Consider the following 19429-nt stretch of genomic DNA (forward strand, 5'->3'; position numbering starts at 1 on the left):
ATTCATATTCTACAGCCATTTACAGGTAAATGTGTTTCTTTGTGTTGAGGGGGTTATTGTTTTGTTTTTTATGTTTTATTTATTTGCGCTTTTATCTCATGTTTTTATCTTGTGAACCGCCCTGATATCTTTTGCTGAAGAGTGGTATAGAAATCTAACAACAACATCATCCTTATGGTATGAAGTCTCTGGAATTTAGTTACTGCAGAAAAAATAAACACGAAATTAGGGTCTCTAAGGTGCAGGAAGAGCCTGATCATTTATATTATGCATGCTGGGATTTTATTTTGTATAGCTTAGTTTCAGATTTACAGGCATCTCTCCTGGGCAGTCTACAGAAATATGGTTGCCGTGATTTTAGTGTTAGTATTTAATATGCTCAGGTTTTTTATGCCCTGCCTTTAATTGGATGTATTGCTGAATTTTTGTTATTGCTCACTTGTCTTGGCGGTTCCATAATAATTTGAAAACTCATTAAAATAAATTAAAACAAGCAACCCTCCGCCACACCTTTAATAGGGTCTAGAAATGGCCCAGGAGCCTATGCAGTTGCTCTTGAGACTGGTATGGTGGTGATGATGATGATGATGATGATGAACGTCCCTTTTGAGGGTTAAATCTTGGTGCTTACTATTTCTTTAAAAATTATTATATACCATTGTAGCATAAAAAATAAAAGCAGCTTACAATAACTATATGTAATAAAAGAGCACAAATAAACCATTACGGAAAGACATGTTCTTAATTTTTTTAAAAAAAATAAAAAAATAAATTTTTATTAAGGGTTTTCTTGGTTTACAAAGATATGTGAAATGTCTCTCTTAGCATTTTTACAAATCAGTTTCATTTGTTGAGACATTGGTGAGGAGAGGGGAAGGAAAGTAGACCGAATGAGCCTCACAGCATAGGAAAGTTTTCAGCAGGCATTTAAAGTTGAAGGAGAAAGTGCTTCCCTAACCTCTAGCGGCAGTGTTTCCCCCAGGATTGGGCAGAGGACCCTAATGGGCTCCATTCTGCATCATTAGCAAATGAGGCTTGCCAACTTGGGGGACAACCAGCGATGTTCCTGCAGAAGATCTCAGTGATGGGAGTGATGCAATGCCCTAGACCACTGATGGCGAACCTATGACACGCATAGCCATTTTAGGTGACATGCGGCCGCGTGCCGAGGTGAAACAGGTATAGGGCTAGTGAGAGCAACTTAAGGGCAGCACAGCTTCAGCCGCTGCCAGCGAGCATGCTCGGCAGCTCCGTGACGCTCTCTCTTTCCTCCCAGCACCGAGAAGGGCGGCGCGTGCGTTGGGCGCGTCAGCAACCTCACCTAGCCAACCCCCCTCTGCATTTTTCAAGGCGGCGGCTGGATTGGTTGATGTGACCGCTTTGCACGGGTGCTGGAGATTGGCTGCCCGAGAGCAGGCTGCGGAAGGCGGCACCGTCAAGCGCTTCGCGGAGGGAGAGATCGGACTTTGGCGCGCGTGCCCCTGCTGCTGGCTGTGCTGTGGGGCAGGGAAGCGCTCCCAGCTCAGGGGGTCCTGAGGCCGCCGCCATCGTCCTCTGCCTCCACTGCGCCCAGCGGCCACGACGCTGCACCCGCCCTGGGCAGCAGCGGTTCCCCTGACGGCGAGACGGCGCAGAGCAGCAATACAAGTGGGGTGGGCAGCGTGGCCACCACCGTGCCCGCCCTGCCTGAGGGCAACCAGCTCATGACCCAGTGCGCCCTCTCGTTTCTGGTCCTGGCCAGCGCCGCGCTCATCATCTCTATTTTGTCATCCAGACTGTGCGACTTCGTCCCCAGAAATAGGTAGTTTTCATTTCCCCTTATTTTCAAGCCTAAGATTTTTGTCAAATAGCTTTTAAAATAATCTGTAGACTTGTGCACCCTGAAGATGCACCCCCCCCCCATCTGAGCCATTTTGGACTTTCCTTACAGAAGAACTGTTTTATTGCCTCAATCTTTTTGGTGACCCTTTTCTGAGCCATACATATTTGGGCAAGGGAATAGGACAGGCATGTCCAACAGGTAAATCGTGATCTACCGGTAGAACACTGAACGTCTGCGGTAGATCATTGGCTCCCCCCAAAGAAGCTGAACAGATGTGGCTTCCCTTAAAAAAAGCTCAGAAGTTTACCTCCTCCCTGAAAACACTCAACAACTTTGACCCGAAGCCCCCCAAAATGGGCCTTTAAAGAAAAGTTACCTGGTTCTTCTATTCCAGGGGTGGCAAACTCCCAAGAGACTGCGATCTACTCACAGAGTTAAAAACTGGCAGTGATCTACCCCCTTTTAGGGGGTTCAGGTCAAAAGTTGTTGAACTTTTTTTAGGAAGACCCGTTGGAGGAAGGCCTGAGCCCAGAGTCCCACTGGGAAAGACCTCTGGGTTTTGCCTTATTTTTTTCCTTTTAAAATATTTTATTATTATTATTATTATTATTATTATTATTATTATTATTATTATTATTTTAAAACTTTAATAATTTTTTTACCTCCCCCTTTCCCTTTTAAAGGGGAAACTATTATACATTTTTGTTATTTAAACTATAAATATCGTGAAATTGTCGTTTTTTTCTCGAAGTGACACACCACCCGAGTTATGCTCGGTTTTTGGTGAATTTTGACACACCAAGCTCCAAAGGTTGCCCATCACTGCCCTAGACCTAAGCTGTTCTGGGCTTTGTAAATTAACATAAGGACCTGGAAATTATTAATTTAGTCCTAGAAACTTCACTTCGTTTTGAAGATGTATCTGCTTTGAAGAACTACACCCTCCCCTCTCCCCCAAATTGTTTGAAATTCACCACCAGGCAATGGAACAATGGGGGTCACATGTGCACCAAGGGTCACCCAAACACATGATACTTCAGCTCTGGAAGGAAGAGTCCTTGCCTCTCATACAACAATGGATTGACAATTTGCACTCTGGGTGCTTATCTGAGCTGACAAGTGATGGTATTAGGGTGAAGAAGAAATCAAGAACTTCTCTGGAGACTTACTCATCATCACTGGCAGCCCAGTATATTTTCATTAACAATTTATATGGCCAAAGCAGTCTGACCCATGTTATGCTTTTCCTATCATTCTCATGGGGGGAGGGGTCTGATGGGTGATGGCCCATCCCAGCAACTCCCTGCCGTCAATGGTGGAGACGTGCAGGGGGAAATCCAGTTGCAGAAGTTGGATCTGGTGTGCTTCTGCAAAGTCTCTCGAAAAAAAGTTAGCTGAAGCTCCCGAATCTATCAGACCCAGAACGGCCAGGGGGTAACCATTGGGCAGCGTCAGCGTCACTTCAAGTACCACTCCTGCTCTGGGGGGGGGGCTGATGTTGCTCCGCGCTGCACGGGTGGGTGGGCTGGGGCTGTTGTCCGACGATTGCGCCTGGCTGCTGCCCCTTGTCTCCTGCAGCCAGGCTGTCTCGTTTCCCTGCATCTGTGCTGACTCAGTTGGGGAGGGCACGACCGTTCCCGCCCTCCCTTGCCATTCCCTGCGGTGGGGGCAGTGTCTGACGAGGTGGCTAGGGGAGTTGCAGAGGAAGCAGTTCCCTCCCCTTCCCTCCTTGCGTCTTGGCGCCGCGAGGGTTTGAAAAGCCCCCGTGCGCGCTCCATCAATTTGCATGGGTTCCGGATCTGGGATGGCGCGGGGCGGGGCCTGGGGTGCGGCTGGGGGTGGTGGCTTCTCCTGCGAGCGTGGGAACCAGGGCCGGGCTGCGCACGCTGCCTGCTTGTCGTTCCATTGGGACTCTTGCCTCACCCCCACCGCTAACTCTGCTTTGCTTAACTCATCCATATTCTGGGGCTTGGGACCTCTCGATAGCTCATCTTTCACGTCTGCGTGCAGTCCCAGGTAAAAAGCGGACTGGACTGGGTCACTGTGTAAATCCCACCCCAGCTTGTGGACCAACATGGTAAACTTCGCCCAGTATTCTCTCACAGTCATCTTCCCCTGCGTCAAATGGTGAAGCTCCTCTTTAGTTGCCTCCATCTGGCTATCGCTTGCATACATCACTTTTATGGCTTCTAAAAACTGTTTAACATTCTTCATGCACTGATTTTTTGACGCGATTAACGGCCTCACCCATTCGCGCACCCCTCCTGTTAAGTGCTCCACTATAAAAGAGACTCTGTGTGCATCATCTGGGAACTCCGCATCATGCAGTTCCAGCGCGTACTGAATTTCAGTCTCAAAGCCCAGGTACTCTCTGGGGTCTCCGTTAAACTTTGTCACGAGGGCTTGCCCCCTCCTTGCTGGCAGCATTTGGGGCACCCCCCCAGTCTCTTCTCCTCATCCAACTGGCTTTGCAGCTGCCCCACCAAAGTCCTAAGCTGCTGCTCTTTAGCCTCTTGCGCTCTCACCTGATCGGCAAGTTTCTTGATCTCCTCCTGCGATTGCAGTGTCTCTGCTTTAGCTGCATTAAGCTGTTGCTGAGCCTGCGCTGCCAGGTTTTTCAACTCTTGCTCAGCCTTCTCTGCGACTTGCCGCCATTGTTCCGCCTCTTGCGCGCTCATGCTGCTAACTCCAGAGTAGCCAAAAAGATTCGGAGGTTGCTGTCACAGGCGCGGTAGCGGCTACTCTAGAGTAAAGACTCCTCACGACATTGCCTTTTCATGCTTTTATTCAGTGCAAGCTATTTACAGTGCAGAGTCAGTACTATGTACATGTTGTCAGTGTGGGTCAGAACCTCCGAATGGAGATTCCCGCATTTTCCTCCAACAAAGTAGCCTGGGAACATTGAATCTCCGCCCCCGACGCTTTTTGCGCAATTCCGGGGTCGGCGGGAGCGGTCTTCTGGTCGCACTTTCCCTGCTTCCCATTTCCCCTCCTGAGCGGAGCAGTGGCTCTGCTACTCTACCTGAGCTGTGCCTTCTACTTCCTGATTCCCCGCTAGAGACATCCCCCTCCCCGCTCCCACTGGCGCTGGGGAGATGAACTTGTGCTTAGGATGGGAGGAGGCTGTCTATAGCTGCTCTCCCTCACACGAGGTTTTAAGGATTACTGTCAGTTCAGTTACCTTAATTACACAGCTCTGCCAGGATGTAACACAAACTGAAAGGAAATGACAGGCTCCGATGCCATCATTGCCACCACGTTCCCCCTTTGCCAATTGCAATTCTGAGTAAGCAAATAAAGGGTAACCAGTTGCCTTTGTCAGTGGGAAGAAAGTTTGTGCTTTGTACCTGGTCACAAAGTACCTTGCACCTCTCCCATACATAGGGTTCCCCCCACCCTCGAAGGATTACAGGTCAGAATGCAAACAGGCTCCACATTTATCGGAGGAAAAAGGAAGGACCACAAAGAACTTTTGGAGGCAGACTGCATCAGCCTCTGCTTTGCAAGTCAAGTTAATCAGTTCTGAAGTCAGAAATCTGCAGGAGAAAATAAACATGTTCAGAGATCAAAAACTAGTTCAGCAGCTATGTTGGAAGCGTACCAGTAGAGGACTCAAGCTAAATTGTTGCACAAAATATTTAGTCACTGAACAAATGTCATAAAAAGCAATGTAAACATATTAATCTTATCCAAAATATTTGTGCTGATGCTGCTGGCCAGAGCTCAAAGCATTCAAGGACATTGCAGAACAAAGGTGAGTGGAAACCCAGATACATATACGTACACAGATAAAACCCTTTCTATCTAAATAACAACAGCATGGGTTAATATGTTCAAGGATTTGGAAATTAGCTTTCAGTTCCTGTACTTTCAGAATCAAGCATGAAAGAATAAAGAACACAAGCAAAGCAGCAATAAAAAACTGTTTCTGAGAAGAGGTAAAATCTACTACCATCTCAACAAGGCATAGAGTCCCCACCCCCAACTGGGCCCAGATATAGACCTGCCTGACCACCAAGTCTACCTTGGGAAGCCTGTCTCTATGTCAGTTTTCCAAAATTTCCATGTTGGCAACATACTTTTTAGATATGCATCATTTCGTGACACAGTAATTCAGTTTTACTAGCAAACCGGAGGTTAAACTAACCCCTTTCCAACCCTGGGAGGAGCGTGGGGAGCATTCGCACGACACACCCACACACTGCAACCAACACACTAGTGTATCACGACACACAGTTTGAAAAGCTCTGCTCTATGCCATTCAGGAGAATCAGCACAATAGGCAAAGTTTTATTCGTGGTGGCACTGCAGTGCTGGAATGCCGTCTAGAGATAGACAGGGCTCCTTCTCTGCCTGAGATTTCTTTTAGACGAGGGATGGGGAACCTGTTGGGGGTGGGGAACACCTGTCCATACGCCAAACTAAAACTCCCATCTACCCCCAGGCAGCACGCTAACAATTTCACATTATATTTTAGATTCATGCTTTTCCTTGGGCTATTCTTGCATTGTTTTTAATGCATGTTGCATTTCAGTGATACATACTATGGGTGTTTCATATGTGTAGGGGGTTGCTTTTTTATTTTATCATGATGCTGCCCTAAGGGAAAAGCAGTGCCATACAACTACCGGTAATTTAACTGAATGCACAGGACTTGCAACAAAATTTTGTGGTGGGATGCTCCTGTTTAGGGAGCAGACCAGCTATACCTTCCTGGCGGATATGCCATTCCATCCCTACTCCCCTCACCCCACCCCAAACATTCAGTGTCCCCTCAGCATGCTCAATCCTCATCAGCCTGTTATGTTGTTGTTGTTTGAGTGACGGTGGTGGGTCCCCCCCCCTAAAAAAATATTTTTTTCAACTTCCACAACCTTGGGGCTCCCCCAAACCTCTCCTTTGTGGGTGATGCCATTTTGGCTAGATAAAAATTGCCACTGGAGAATCTGATTAGTGTGTAGGACTAAGTCTTCTCAGCTTGTTGAGTTGAATCATTACTTTACAATTAATTTTAATTACCAGTCCTTCGTGCAGTGCAGAGTTAAACTGTGGAATTCCCTGCCACAGGAGGCAACGATGGCCACCAAGTTGGGTGGCTTTAAAAGAGGATTGGACAAATTCATGGAGGAGAAGTTGTGCAAGGAGTTCTAGTCACAATGGCTATGCTCTTCCTTCCACAGCCAGAGGCAGCAATGCTTCTGAATGACAGTCACTGGGGATTGCAGGTGGACAGAGTGTCCTGCTTTCGAACTTCCCACAGAAGCATCGGGTTGGCCACCATGCCTACGTTTTGCCTTCACTGCCAGAGGAAGTATCCTTCTAAAATACCTTGGAATCACTGGTGTGTGTGTGTGTGTGTGTGTGTGTTTTAGGGTGCTATTGCACCCAGGGCCTGATTACAGGCTTCCCAGAGAAAGCTGGTTGACCCTATTCCACCAGGCTTTCTCCCTATGCTCTTAACTCTTACATTTACCTTCTAATGTCTGGTTGTTTCATTCTGGTACTGGTTCAATTTTAGCCCAGACTTAAAAAGCAATTTGCTTTAGAACTCTTGCTTGAAACAGGATTGCTTTTCTCTTTTTATAAAAATTTTGGGCTGCAACTTTACAGAGATTTTGTTGTAAGCCACTTTGAATACTAGTGTGGAAGATCTAAATTATGCCATTATATTATAAATCATACTGACTAATTAATATAATTAAGTATGTGTCATGGCTTCCCATTTCTTCTCTGCAAAATCTGCCATCAGGTTGAAGAGCAGGAGAGGAACTCAAAAGGGTGCCCCAGTTCTCAGCAGCAGTTCTGGGTTCTTTGCAACACCAGTTTAAATCCTAAGCAAGCAGCAAGGGCACACTCTCAGGAAAGCTCAATTTTCAAGCATATCCTGCATGCAGTTTTTGTGGAAATGTGCCCCAAATGAGCTGTAACGACAAGAAGATTGGAAGAAGAGAGACCAACCTTCTCTGATTTACAAAAGTTTTAAAAAATATGCCTGACAAGAAGAAAGTAGACAGAGAATAGCTTTTCCTCCCTCTCCCATAACACTAGAAGAACTCTGGGACATCCAATGAAGCTTACGGAGGGGCCGTTCCATTGCTGAACAGATCTCACCATCAGATATTTCTTCCTAATGCTTAGTCAGAATCTCCTTTCTTGTCATTGGCACCTGCTGGTTCAGGTTCTACTCTCTGGAGCAGCAGAAAACAAGCTTGCTCCATCTTCCATGTACTAGCCCTTGAGAAACCGTATTTGAACTGTTCTCAAAACATCTGTCTTCTCTTGTCTGGGCTAAACCCAGCTCCTTCAACCATTCCTCATAAAGCTCTGGATCATCTTGGTCGCATTCCTCTGCACATGCTCCAGCTTGTCAACATCCTTCTTAAATTATGCTGTCCAGAACTGGACACAGTATTCCAACTGTGGTCTGACCAAGGCAGAAGAGAGACAGAAGAGAACAGGACTGTTACTTCCCTTGACCTGGACACTAGAATTCTGTGGATGCAGCCTAGAATACCATTAGCTTTTATTTTGCTGCTGCATCACACTGTTGACTTCTGTGAAGCTTGTGGTCTCCTAACACCCTTAAAACCTTTCCACATATACTGCTGGTAGAAATAAATAAATAAATAAGTTTATACCCTGCCCAGCTGGCTGGATTTTCCCAGCCACTCTGGGTGGCTCCCAACAGAATATTAAAAACATGATAAACCATCAAATATTAAAAACTTCCCTAAGCCAGGTGTCCCTCATCCTATATTTGTGCATCTTGCCTAAGTGTAGAACCTGACATTTGTCCTATTGAAATTCATTTAGTTTGTTTGGGCCTAGTTCTCCAATTTGTTAATCCCGATTCCATCTTCTGCGGCATTAGCTACACCTCCAAGTTTGGTGTCATCTGCAGAATGGATGAGCACCCCCTCAATTCCTTCATCCAAGTCGTTTATAAAGACGTTGAACAACAACGGACCCAAGACGGAACCCTCCGACACCCCACTTGTCACTTTTTTCCAGAAAGATGAGGAACCATTAATGAGTACTCTTTGGGTTCGGTAAAAGGCATTTCCGTGTGCTGCTCTGGTTCACCAGAAGCGGCTTTGTCATGCTGGCCACATGACCTGGAAGCTGTACACCGGCTCCCTCGGCCAATAACACGAGATGAGCACCGCAACCCCAGAGTTGGTCACGACTGGATCTAATGGTCAGGGGTCCCTTTACCTTGGGTTCGGTCTGCCAACCAGCTACAAATCCACCTAACAGTTGCCTCATTCAACCCACATTTTACCAGCTTCTCTGCAAGTATATCATGGGGGACTTTTGTCAGAAGCCTTGCTGCTATTTAACCCATTCTTTACACAAGTTCAATCCATAACACCTGCAAAGGGTTCCTGAGCCTTTAAATCAGGCACCCCCAAACTTCGGCCCTCCAGATGTTTTGGACTACAATTCCCATCTTCCCCGACCACTGGTCCTGTTAGCTAGGGATCATGGGAGTTGTAGGCCAAAACATCTGGAGGGCCGAAGTTTGGGGGTGCCTGCTTTAAATGGTCTCTCAATCTGCTTCAGTAGGAATCACAATCATGGGAAAGGCTGCTGACCTGACAGTTGTGCAGAAAGCCATCATTGAGACCTCCATAAGGAGGGAAAGCCTCAAAAGGTCATTTGCAAATGAAGTTGGATGTTCCCAAAGTGCTGTATCAAAGCACATTAATGGAAAGTTATGTGGAAGGAAAAAGTGTGGAGGAAAAAGGTGCACAAGCAGCAGGGATGGCCGCAGCCTGCAGAGGATTGTCAGGAAAAGACCATTCAAACGTGATGGGGACTTTCACAAGGAGTGGACTGAGGCTGGAGTTAGTGCACCAAGAGCCACCACACACAAACGGATCCTGGAGATGGGCTTCAAATGTCGTATTTCTTTTGTCAAGCCGCTCCTGAACAAGAAACAACGTCAGAAGCGTCTTACCTGGGCTAAAGAAAAAAAGACCAGGTCTGTTGCTCAATGTCCCAAGTCTTCTTTTCTGATGAGAGCAACTTTTGCATCTCATTTGGAAACCCAGGACCCAGAGTCTGGAGGAAGAATGGAGAGGCACATAATGCCAGATGCTTGAAGTCCAGTGTGAAGTTCCCACAGTCTGTGTTGATTTGGGGAGCCATGTCACCTGCTGGTGTTGGTCCACTGTGCTTCATTAAGTCCAGGGTCAATGCAGCCATCTACCAGGAGATTTTGGAGCGCTTCATGCTTCCTTCCGCAGACGAGCTTCATTGGGATGCTGACTTCATTTTCCAGCAGGACTTGGCACCTGCCCACACTGCCAAAAGTACCAAAACCTGGTTCAGTGCCCATGGGATTACTGTGCTTGATCTATGGGGCATTGCCAAGAGAAAGATGGGAGACAAGAAACCGAGCAATGCAGAAGAGCTGAAGGCCGCTATTGAAGCATCCTGGTCTTCCATTAACACCTCAGCAGTGCCACAGGCTGATAGCATCCATGCCACGCCGCATTGAGGCAGTAATTGCTGCAAAAGGGGCCCAAACCAAGTACTGAATACATATGCATGCTTCTACTTTTCAGAGGTCGAATATAGTTCTATTTGCAATCCTTGTTTTATTGATTTCATTTAATATTCTAATTTTCTGAGATTGTGAATTTGGGGTTTTCTTCAGCTGTACACCATAATCATCACAATTGCAACCAATAAAGGCTTGACATATCTCGCTTTGCATGTCATGAGTCTTTCTCCTATATTGGTTTCACCTTTTAAGTTGCATTACTGAAATAAATGAACTTTTCGACGATATTCTAATTTTTTGACTTTTACCTGTATAGTACTAGTAAAATGGAACTGAAGCAATTGTGGGGTGAGAAGCGAGACCCACAGCTCTGTGGCAGGGTACCTGCTTTGCATGCATGAGGCCCCAGGGTCCCCCCCCCATGGCCTCTCCAGTCAAAGAAGGTATGCAGAAACCCTTTTCTACTTGAGCCCTGGAAAGATGCTGCCAGCACAGCAGACAGTACTGAGTTAGCAGAACTAACTGTCCGACTTCATAGCTGCTTGGAGACCCATGCGAAAAAGTGAGGCATTAATACTAAAACTAATACTAAAATACTAAAACTACTAATACTAATACTAATAATAATAACATACAAGGAAAATATATCTGCTTCTGCGGGAATTTTTTATCTGAAGAAGTGTGCATGCACACGAAAGCTCATACCAAAATAAAAACTTACCGTATATGCTGGCGTATAAGGCGACTGGGCGTATAAGACGACCCCTTACTTTTCAAGTTAAAATATAGAATTTAGGATGTACTCCAGCCCTTTTTTGGCGGGGAGGGGAGGGGAGGCTGTCTTCTCCAGCACTCAAGTCTGCAGCCGGGGAAATGGTGGTTTGTTTGTTTGCTTGCTTGCTTAGTTATTGAGAGGGGGAAAGAAGCCAGCGAAAGGAGAGATAGAGAAGCAGAGACATCGATCAAAAGGAGGGAGGGGGAGAGGGAGAGGGAGGCAGAGACATCGAGCAAAAGAAACCATAGAGAGGATAGCGATAGAGGGGCAGAGACATCGGAGGCTCACACAGCCAGCGAAAGACGCTGAGCAGCAGTGAAAGAGAGAGCGGAGAGAGAGACAACGAGGCTGGCTCAGTGAGCAAAAGGGGAATAGAAGCCAGGGAGAGGGAGAGAAACCATAGAGAGGATAGCGATAGAGGGGCAGAGACATCGGAGGCTCACACAGCCAGCGAAAGACGCTGAGCAGCAGTGAAAGAGAGAGCGGAGAGAGCGAGAGACGGAGAGATCCCTTTGCTTTGCGCTGACAAAAAGAGAAGAGGCAGCAGCTTGACACCAATGAAATACACAAAACTGTATCTCTGCGCTGATCCAGGTCACAAAGCCATGAGGGAGCCATTCTCCCTGGCGGGGAGCAGCCCCCTCCCGAGCGCGCTTCTTTGCGTTCATATGGTCACTGCATACAGTGGGGATGCGGCCGTTTTTGAGCTCCCCCCACCGTATGCGGTGACTGCAGATTCTTGGACCCGGCGTATAAGACGGGCCCCCAACTTTTGAAAAAAATTTCCTGGGTTCAAAAGCCGTCTAATACGCCAGTATATACGGTAGTTGGTCTTTAAGGTGCTACTGAAGGAATTTTTTTATTTTACTTCGACCCAGACCAACACGGCTACCTACCTGTAACCAGAACTATGGGAGTTGTAGTTTGTTAAGGGTGCTAAAAGTTGTTCGGGAACCCTCATGACACTCAGAGAGGTACCATTTTCAGAGCAGTCCAGCAATCAACCCCTCTCCCTAGGGAACTGTGGGATCTGTAGCTTTGTGAAGGGAATGGGGCCTCCTAACAACTCCCAGCACTTGCAACAAACTAGAGCTCCTAAGATTCTTTGGGGGGGGGAGTCATGACTGTTTAAAGTGGTATCATAATACTGTACTTTAAATGTATCTTTGGAGAGTTTGCCTTGTGTCCCAGAGCAGGGACTCGTTCATAAACCTCTGACACCAGCTGGGACAGACTGGTAACTGGAGTAAACCAGTTGCCCCCAGAGGCCTGCAGCAACAAATGAAGCCAGGGGCCATGAAGCTTGGGGGGGGGAGCGGCGGTAGCAATGAGGGAAGGAGCCTGAACATCGTGCCCTCAGTGGGTTCCCCTTCCACACTCAAGCCCACCTCCTTGTCGGTGTTGCTACTCACTAGCCTCTCTTACTGGACCCAATCCTCAGCCCAGAGAGGAAGGTAAGGCTTAGGGAGGTCTCCTATTTCCTCTCCCCTCACTGCTTTCAGGCATGTTCTCCCTGACATTTTGGTTAGTGAAATGGTTAAATACCAGCTAGCACTGCAGATATTGTTGGACTTCAGCTCCCAGCAGTCCCAGTGGCCAGCATGGTGAATGGTCAGGATGAAGAGGCAGTACAGACCAGCAACCTCTGCAGGGCACCTCCATTGGCAGTGAGTCCCAAAGTGGGCACCTCTGCCCAACAGAGAAGCCCCTTCTTTAACGTACCCACTTCACCTGGCATAGAACGTAGACCTAGTGAGATAAATGAGGCAGATAAGAGTGGATACATCCTTCTGCAAGCTGAGTATCTCTAGAAAAGCGACATCAGTGGGTGGTATCTAGTGGTGGTTCTGCATCCCTTCCCAGATTCATGGAATCACAGAGTTGAAATCATCTAGTCCACCTTCCGGTTGGCCGCGCCATCTTTCTGAGTCGGAGGTCTGTTCAGCAGAGCGGACCTCGGCGATTCAGAGGCAGGGGAAACCGCTCCAGCGCAGCAGACCCCCTAAAAAAGCCCCAAATGGAGCGTTTTGGGGACTGATCATCTGGCGAGTGCCATTTGTAGGCTCCCTCCTCCCCGGTTCGGTTCTGTTTTGAGCCCCCGAGAGCGAGGAGGCAAAGATAGCTAACTCTGACAGCGCGAAGCTGCGTGACTGGGAGATAGCAGCGGTCAATTATTCCAAAGGAAAAATCTCTACAAAAAGAACAGACCATGAGTAATCTGATCTATTGGATTTAAATCTGGAAAATTTGGTCACGGGAGAGAGATCCAAAAAATGGGAGTTGATCTCTACCCACTGAGGAACCGGGAAGCAGTAACATGCCCCGAAGCCAGAAAGAAATTTTGGAGTGTTATAAACCTCCAAGGGATGAACCTATATTCCCCTCTGAAGGCAGAGTGAGGGGGGGAAAGAATCTTCTTTTTAACAAAAATCCCTGCAAAAGTCAGCAATTGGGAAGGGGGAAAGCCTTTCTTAACCCTGGAATCGGCACCCCAGGAGAATCAGCGAGACTTTATGGAGATGCTATAAAGGAATGGAATATGTTTATTGCTAAGAGGAGGTGAACTGTTGCAATGAAGAGAATGGATATGTTTGACAGCTGTCATTAAAAACATCAACTGTTCTTGGACTGAATGGTTAAAAAGAACTTTTAAGTCTTGGATTACAATGTCTATGGAATCTTTTTTTAGCCAACTTGGATATAACTTTGGCTATGAGACTGAAATCCCATTATTCCTTGTTCTCTAATATTGACTCTGCCCTTGAAGCTGGAAAGAATGTCAACATCCAGAGCTGCACCTGGTTTTCAACAGTCAGTACTAAAATTGTTGTGGGAACTTGTAATTGGGCAGCACCAGTTCTGTTTGGACTTAAAAAGGAATAATAAATAATTGGCGGAAAAGGAAGAAGGATTGGAAATTAAAGAAAGTATTGAAGAACTAGTCCCTGAGGACAAAGGGACTCCTCCAAAGAACAGGAAGAAGAAAAAGTTAGACAAGGAGAGAAAACCCATCAAGATGTTTCATGGAACTATGCTATCTCAGAGATGGAAGAACAAGAATTATTTTGGGGACTGATTTTAAGGGAAATTAGGGGAAATGTGATGACCTGGGTTTGGCAAGGGAGAGACTTTAGGGAATTGGGGGGTGGGAAGAGAGAGGGGAGGACAAAAAGTTGGGTTTTAAAACATGTGAGACTGGGAGTGGGGTGAAAAAGGAAACTGGTTTTTATAGGATTGGATAAAAATGGGATTTGAACTCGGGCTATATTATGGAACTTGCTGTAGCGATTGGGGCAAAGAGGAAGGAGGAAGTGGCAGAAAAGAGATGGGAAAAATAAAAAGGTAAACGTTATGTGTGAAATTTAAGATATGAGTAAATGTATGAAGTTTTTCTTGGTGGAATTCTAGGCTAGGGTAGGAAAAGTATGGTATGTATGAGATAAATAGGTTTAGATATATGAGAAATTGAGAAATATGTTTAGGATAGTTAAATAGAAATTGTATGTTTAATTAGATGGTTGGGTGGCTCGCTACCTTTGTTCCTCCTCTCCATTTTGGAACCCCTTGTGGTAGGCTGGCTCTGGGGGGGAGGGGGGAGAAGTTTAATTATAAAATGGACCACCTTCAACTGTCCGTTCACTCTGGGACCTTCTCGTGGCAGGAGGTGGCCTAAGGATGGAGGGATAGGAGAAGGTGGACAATACGGTAAAAAGAAAAAAGAGAAGAATGTTTTAGAAATATGAATATGAGCTTAAAATAAGAATTGATGGAGATGATAATGGATGAAATTTGGAAATATGAAACTGCTAAGGATAAAAACAATTTTAAATGAAAATCAGAAGGGTGGGATCTGAGGAAGTTCTCAAGACAATGTTAAGTAAAATATGAAGTTAAGAAATATTGATATGTTTGTTTGTATTTTGTTTAATTTTTTATGTATTTGTTCTGTATTGTTTTTGGTTTCCTTGTATGTCTTATTATAAAATGAATAAAAAATATTTGGGGGAAAAAGAAGAAATCATCTAGTCCAACCCAAATATGCAGCTGTCCCTTATGGGGATCGAACCTGCAACCCTGGCGTTATCAGCACCATGCTCTACCAACTGAGCTATCCAGGCTGAGATGTCCTTATGCTAGCACTAAATCACTTTAAACATGGCATCCCACAAAGAGTCCCAGGAAGCGTCTTTTGTTAGGGCTGTTAGGAGACCTGTTTATTCCCCTTCACAGAGCTACATTTCCCAGAGTGACTTAACAATCAATCTCTCTTCCCAGGAAACTCTGGGAATTGCAGCTCCGTGAAGGGGAATAAGGAGGTCTCCTCCTAACAGCTCTCAGGTCCTTTGGAAGAAGCCATGGCTGCTTAAAGTGGCAAGATAAACGAAATAGTGTAGATGGGACCTCTCTGTCAGGATAACTTTTTGAGAGGACTCTATCCGCCAGGCAGGATGGACAGGCAAAAGTCAGGTCCCTTGCTTTGCGCAAGTTGAAGTGTTTCCATCAATGCAAAGCCTCCACTGGATGCAAGGGGGGGGGGAATGGAATTCAGTTTGCATTTAAAGGCAAACCAACCTAATTCACACTTTATGAAGGCACAAACCAAAACACAAGCCATCCTTCAACATCCACATTTTTTTGAATTTTGCAATGTAACAAAAATCCACATACCAACAAAAAGTGTGCTGAAAAAATGCATATTGTTAATGACATACAAAGGTGCATTATATTTAAGAAAATATAATCGCCTCATCCATTTTCCTGGGAACCTTTCCCTTTTTATTTGTTTAAATTGTAAACTGATGCGGAAATGTGGAGAACTGATCTTAAAATCGGAAAAATGAGAAACTGGGAGAACCCAGAACTGGGAGATTAACTCACCCAGAGATACAACCCATAATAATTCATTTTCTGGCCCTTCTGATGCCTTGGCAGGACTCAGATTTGTTTGTTTGTTTTGAGTCACCAGGCCAACACAAAGCACCACTAAGGGTGTCTGACAATTAAAACCTAAGCATGCAATATCCTTCAAACTATACCATTCTACCATTCTATGAATATATATCTAAAAAAATGCAGCATAATGAAAACAGGGTCAGTGCAGATGGGAAACAAAAGCAACAGAAGCAACTGTATATATCTGTGTGTCCTGCTACCTTCTAAAATGCAAGCAGGTTATTCGAACACAACAAGTTTTTTAACACTGTATTTGGGTGGAAAGAGAAAACTCTCTGTTCAGAAAGGCAGGTGGCAGGCGCGAAAAGGCAGTCACATGACCTGCTCTTTCATTGTTTGATTTCGTACGAGGAGGCCACCGCCCAGGAAGCCCAGAAGCAAATGGCACAACATGTTGCCAAATCTAATTCGTCTGTCATCCTCCTCTCCCTTCGCCACCGTTGCTATAGATGTTTCTCAGGCAACAGCCTTGGGTTGTTGGTTTTTTTCTAGAATGTGTATCTGGGTGGAAACAAAATACTGAGGAGCACCCACTTCCCAACAAAACTAGGTTTGGGGGCTGGTAAAATGCAGTTCAGGGGCTGAAGCTGAACTGCAGGCCAGTGTCCCCAGTACGAAACTCAGCCCTGCCACAAAAAAGTCACAATCCGTCTTAGCCTCAGTCTCTCCCATCTGTAATGATGTAGTGGTACCTCGGTACCACTGTTAACAGTTAACGAACCTGTTAACAAACTATTCGGTGAACAAACTCGCAAAACCGGAAGTAGGTGTTCCAGTTAGCAAATTGCCTTGGAAGCCGAACAGTGGCAGGGCACTCAGTAGAGAAAGCACTCCCAGTTTGAGAACGCTTTGGTTTAAGAACGGACTCCCGGAAATGATTAAGTTCGTAAACCGAGGTACCACTGTACAGTAATGATGTTCCTTCCTTACAGCATTGTTGTAAATATTTGCAAAGCTGCCTACATAGAATCCTAGAACTGTAGAGTTGGAAGGTACCCCAAGGGTCATCTAGTCCAACCCCCTGCAAGGCAGGGGTTTGGGCACACATTGCTTACGTACATACAAACCTAGTATGCTGTCTTGGGCCTGTTGGAGCACCTCTCTACTCATGACTGGCAGTAGTGCTCCAAGGCATCAGATAGAGGAGCATGGAGCATTATATGGAGGCAGACCATCTAGCGCAACACTGCTTGAGTACCAGTGGTTCTCAAAACCTTTTCCTCTGGGCCACACTTTCAGAATGAAAAATTTTTTCAGTGATAAGAAATACATTAGGAAACAAAAACAAACAACTCCTAGCAGTGCTTGATTTTTAACCTAGAATACAACTACTTTATGATACAATCATGGGAAAGTATAAAACACTGCTAGTACATAAGAACATGAATCACACCCCCCCCCAAAAAATATATGAAACTGAATGCCCTTGAATCTTCCTGCTGCACTTGTCATCCTCTCCTCAGTGGTGGAGCTTCATGCTCTGGCACTGGGGGGCAGAGAGCAGGCGGGAGGGGGGCAGCGTGCATCCTGGGGGTGGGGCGCACCGCCTGCGGGGCATGGCATGCCGCCTGTGGGCGTGGCACTCAGCGCAGATGGAGGGGCAGCCGCGATGGCACCCCACCGGGATTGTGCTGCAGGGGTGGTGCGTTCCCCCCCCCCGCACACCTCTTCCTCCGCCAGTGCCTCTCCTGCCACACCCTTTGAGAACCCTGGTCTACACGGACGGAAGCCATGGCTCCGCAGAGTTTCTGGTAGGGGTCTCTCTCAGTCCTGGCTGAAGATCCTGGGGATTAAACCTGGGAACTTCTGAATGAAAAGCATGTGCTCTACTGCTGAGCTAGATGCCTTTCCCGATTCTGCTGCCCACTCCCCGAAGTGATTGCGGGAGGGAACTGTTCACCAGTGAATAATCTCTCACATCTGCTATTCCAACCAATGGCTGGCCAAGGGTGCACCAAAACAGCAAGACCTAGCAAGAGAGGCATTAACGGAGCTCCTTACCTTTAGGGAGTCAAAGCAGGCGATAACTCGTCCATTTTCCACATGGCAACTCCGTGAAGGGTGGGCAAACTTGCACTCTGTGTCAGAGCGAGAACAAGTACCTCTCTGAAATTCTCGACATACTTCTAACGTCAGCCATTTTGTATCACGAACCAAAGAAACGTTCACAGCCATTTTTTAAAAAATAAAAGAAACCACCCCTCAAAAAAGGAAGGGGGGGGGGAGAAAAAGAAAAACACAAGGAACCACACCCCTCCTTCAGGAGAAATAGTACTGCTGATCTTTCAAAAAGAAGAAGAGGGGGGGGGATAAAAAAGGGAATTCAAGTTTAAAAAAAGTGAAGAAATAACTAACTTGTTGCTTTGGTAAACTTTTCTATTTGTCAGCACTTAGGTTTCCATTGAACTCAAATTACGTGTGTCAAAAAGAAGGATTAAACATAAAGCCAATCATAAAATAGAAATCTCATCAGAATTAACTGAAAAGTCAAATTAGAGGCCAGCTCCCAAAAGTGCAATTGTCAAAGTCAAAATAGAAATGTTTTATATATATATATATATATATATATATATATATATATATATATATATACACACACCTATATATAGATATATATAATTCTTTTTTGTGCCACACTGCCAAAATTATTCTTTCAAAATAACTGGCAGACTTTTTATTTTCCCCTCCAAAGGATTATTCTGTGCTCTCCAGTTACTGGTTTCAATTATTCTCATGCTGAAAAAAAAGGGGGGGAGTCATTGCTGGCGATGCTGCAGGTTAAGTGGAAGGGTTGGTTTCGTTTCTTGACAGAGGAAGAAGGGGAGTTGCAAGCAGGAACCAACAGAAGTTGGGTTGTTGTTTTTTAAAAAAGGGTTTCCGTTTTTTCCTTTCGTTTGGAATATTTTAGTAAAGAGAGACCATTGAGTCTGCTACACAGTCAGGAGACGGGAATGGCAGAGCAAATCTGAGTTGTGAAAGGGTTAGGAAGAAAAAAGGGGGGATTATAAAGATGGATGAGTTGCTGTCAGGATATGAACAGCAAGCAACGCCAAACTTTGGAGAAAGAAAAAGCAAAAAAGAAAAAGAGGAGAGGGATATCTATATATATCAATAGATCTATATATAGATCTATATACACACATGTATATATGTGTATATATAATTTGTCCCCCAAAAAAGCGAGCGAGGCAAAGCCCTGGATGCAAATCCAAGCGGCGGTGGCGGCGGCGGCGGCACAGGATTCAAGGAAGGCACTTTTCAGCTACCTGCGAAAGAGAAGAGAAAAGTGTCAGCTAAAGCCCAAGGCAGCTCCCCACCCGACAGCTTCCAGCCCTCTCTCCGGAAAGCAAGTGGAAACTCGTTTTCAACA

At 45.8% G+C, this 19429-nt stretch overlaps 1 protein-coding gene across 10 annotated transcripts in view; it reads right to left on the bottom strand.

Annotated features, from left to right (window-relative positions):
- MBNL3 (muscleblind like splicing regulator 3) overlaps positions 1-19429 on the bottom strand; it is a 135712-nt gene that overhangs the window by 73741 nt on the left and 42542 nt on the right. For 7 of the 10 annotated variants that reach the window (XR_009557026.2, XM_088665201.1, XM_060270474.2 and 4 more), the window contains exon 2: positions 18061-19325. The exons of 2 other annotated variants lie outside the window; for them this stretch is intronic. Coding sequence is in view for 7 of the 8 variants with exons in the window: in XM_088665201.1 (XP_088521327.1) it covers positions 18061-18234 (174 nt within the window). In the remaining variant the exon portion in view is untranslated. Of the gene's footprint in view, positions 10129-18060; positions 19326-19429 lie in introns of those variants that run through there. One more of the 10 variants, XM_088665200.1, reaches the window with a different exon arrangement.

Source organism: Zootoca vivipara, chromosome Z2, assembly GCF_965207765.1.
Source record: "Zootoca vivipara chromosome Z2, rZooViv2.hap1.1, whole genome shotgun sequence".
In the NCBI taxonomy this organism is placed as follows: Eukaryota; Metazoa; Chordata; class Lepidosauria; order Squamata; family Lacertidae; genus Zootoca; species Zootoca vivipara.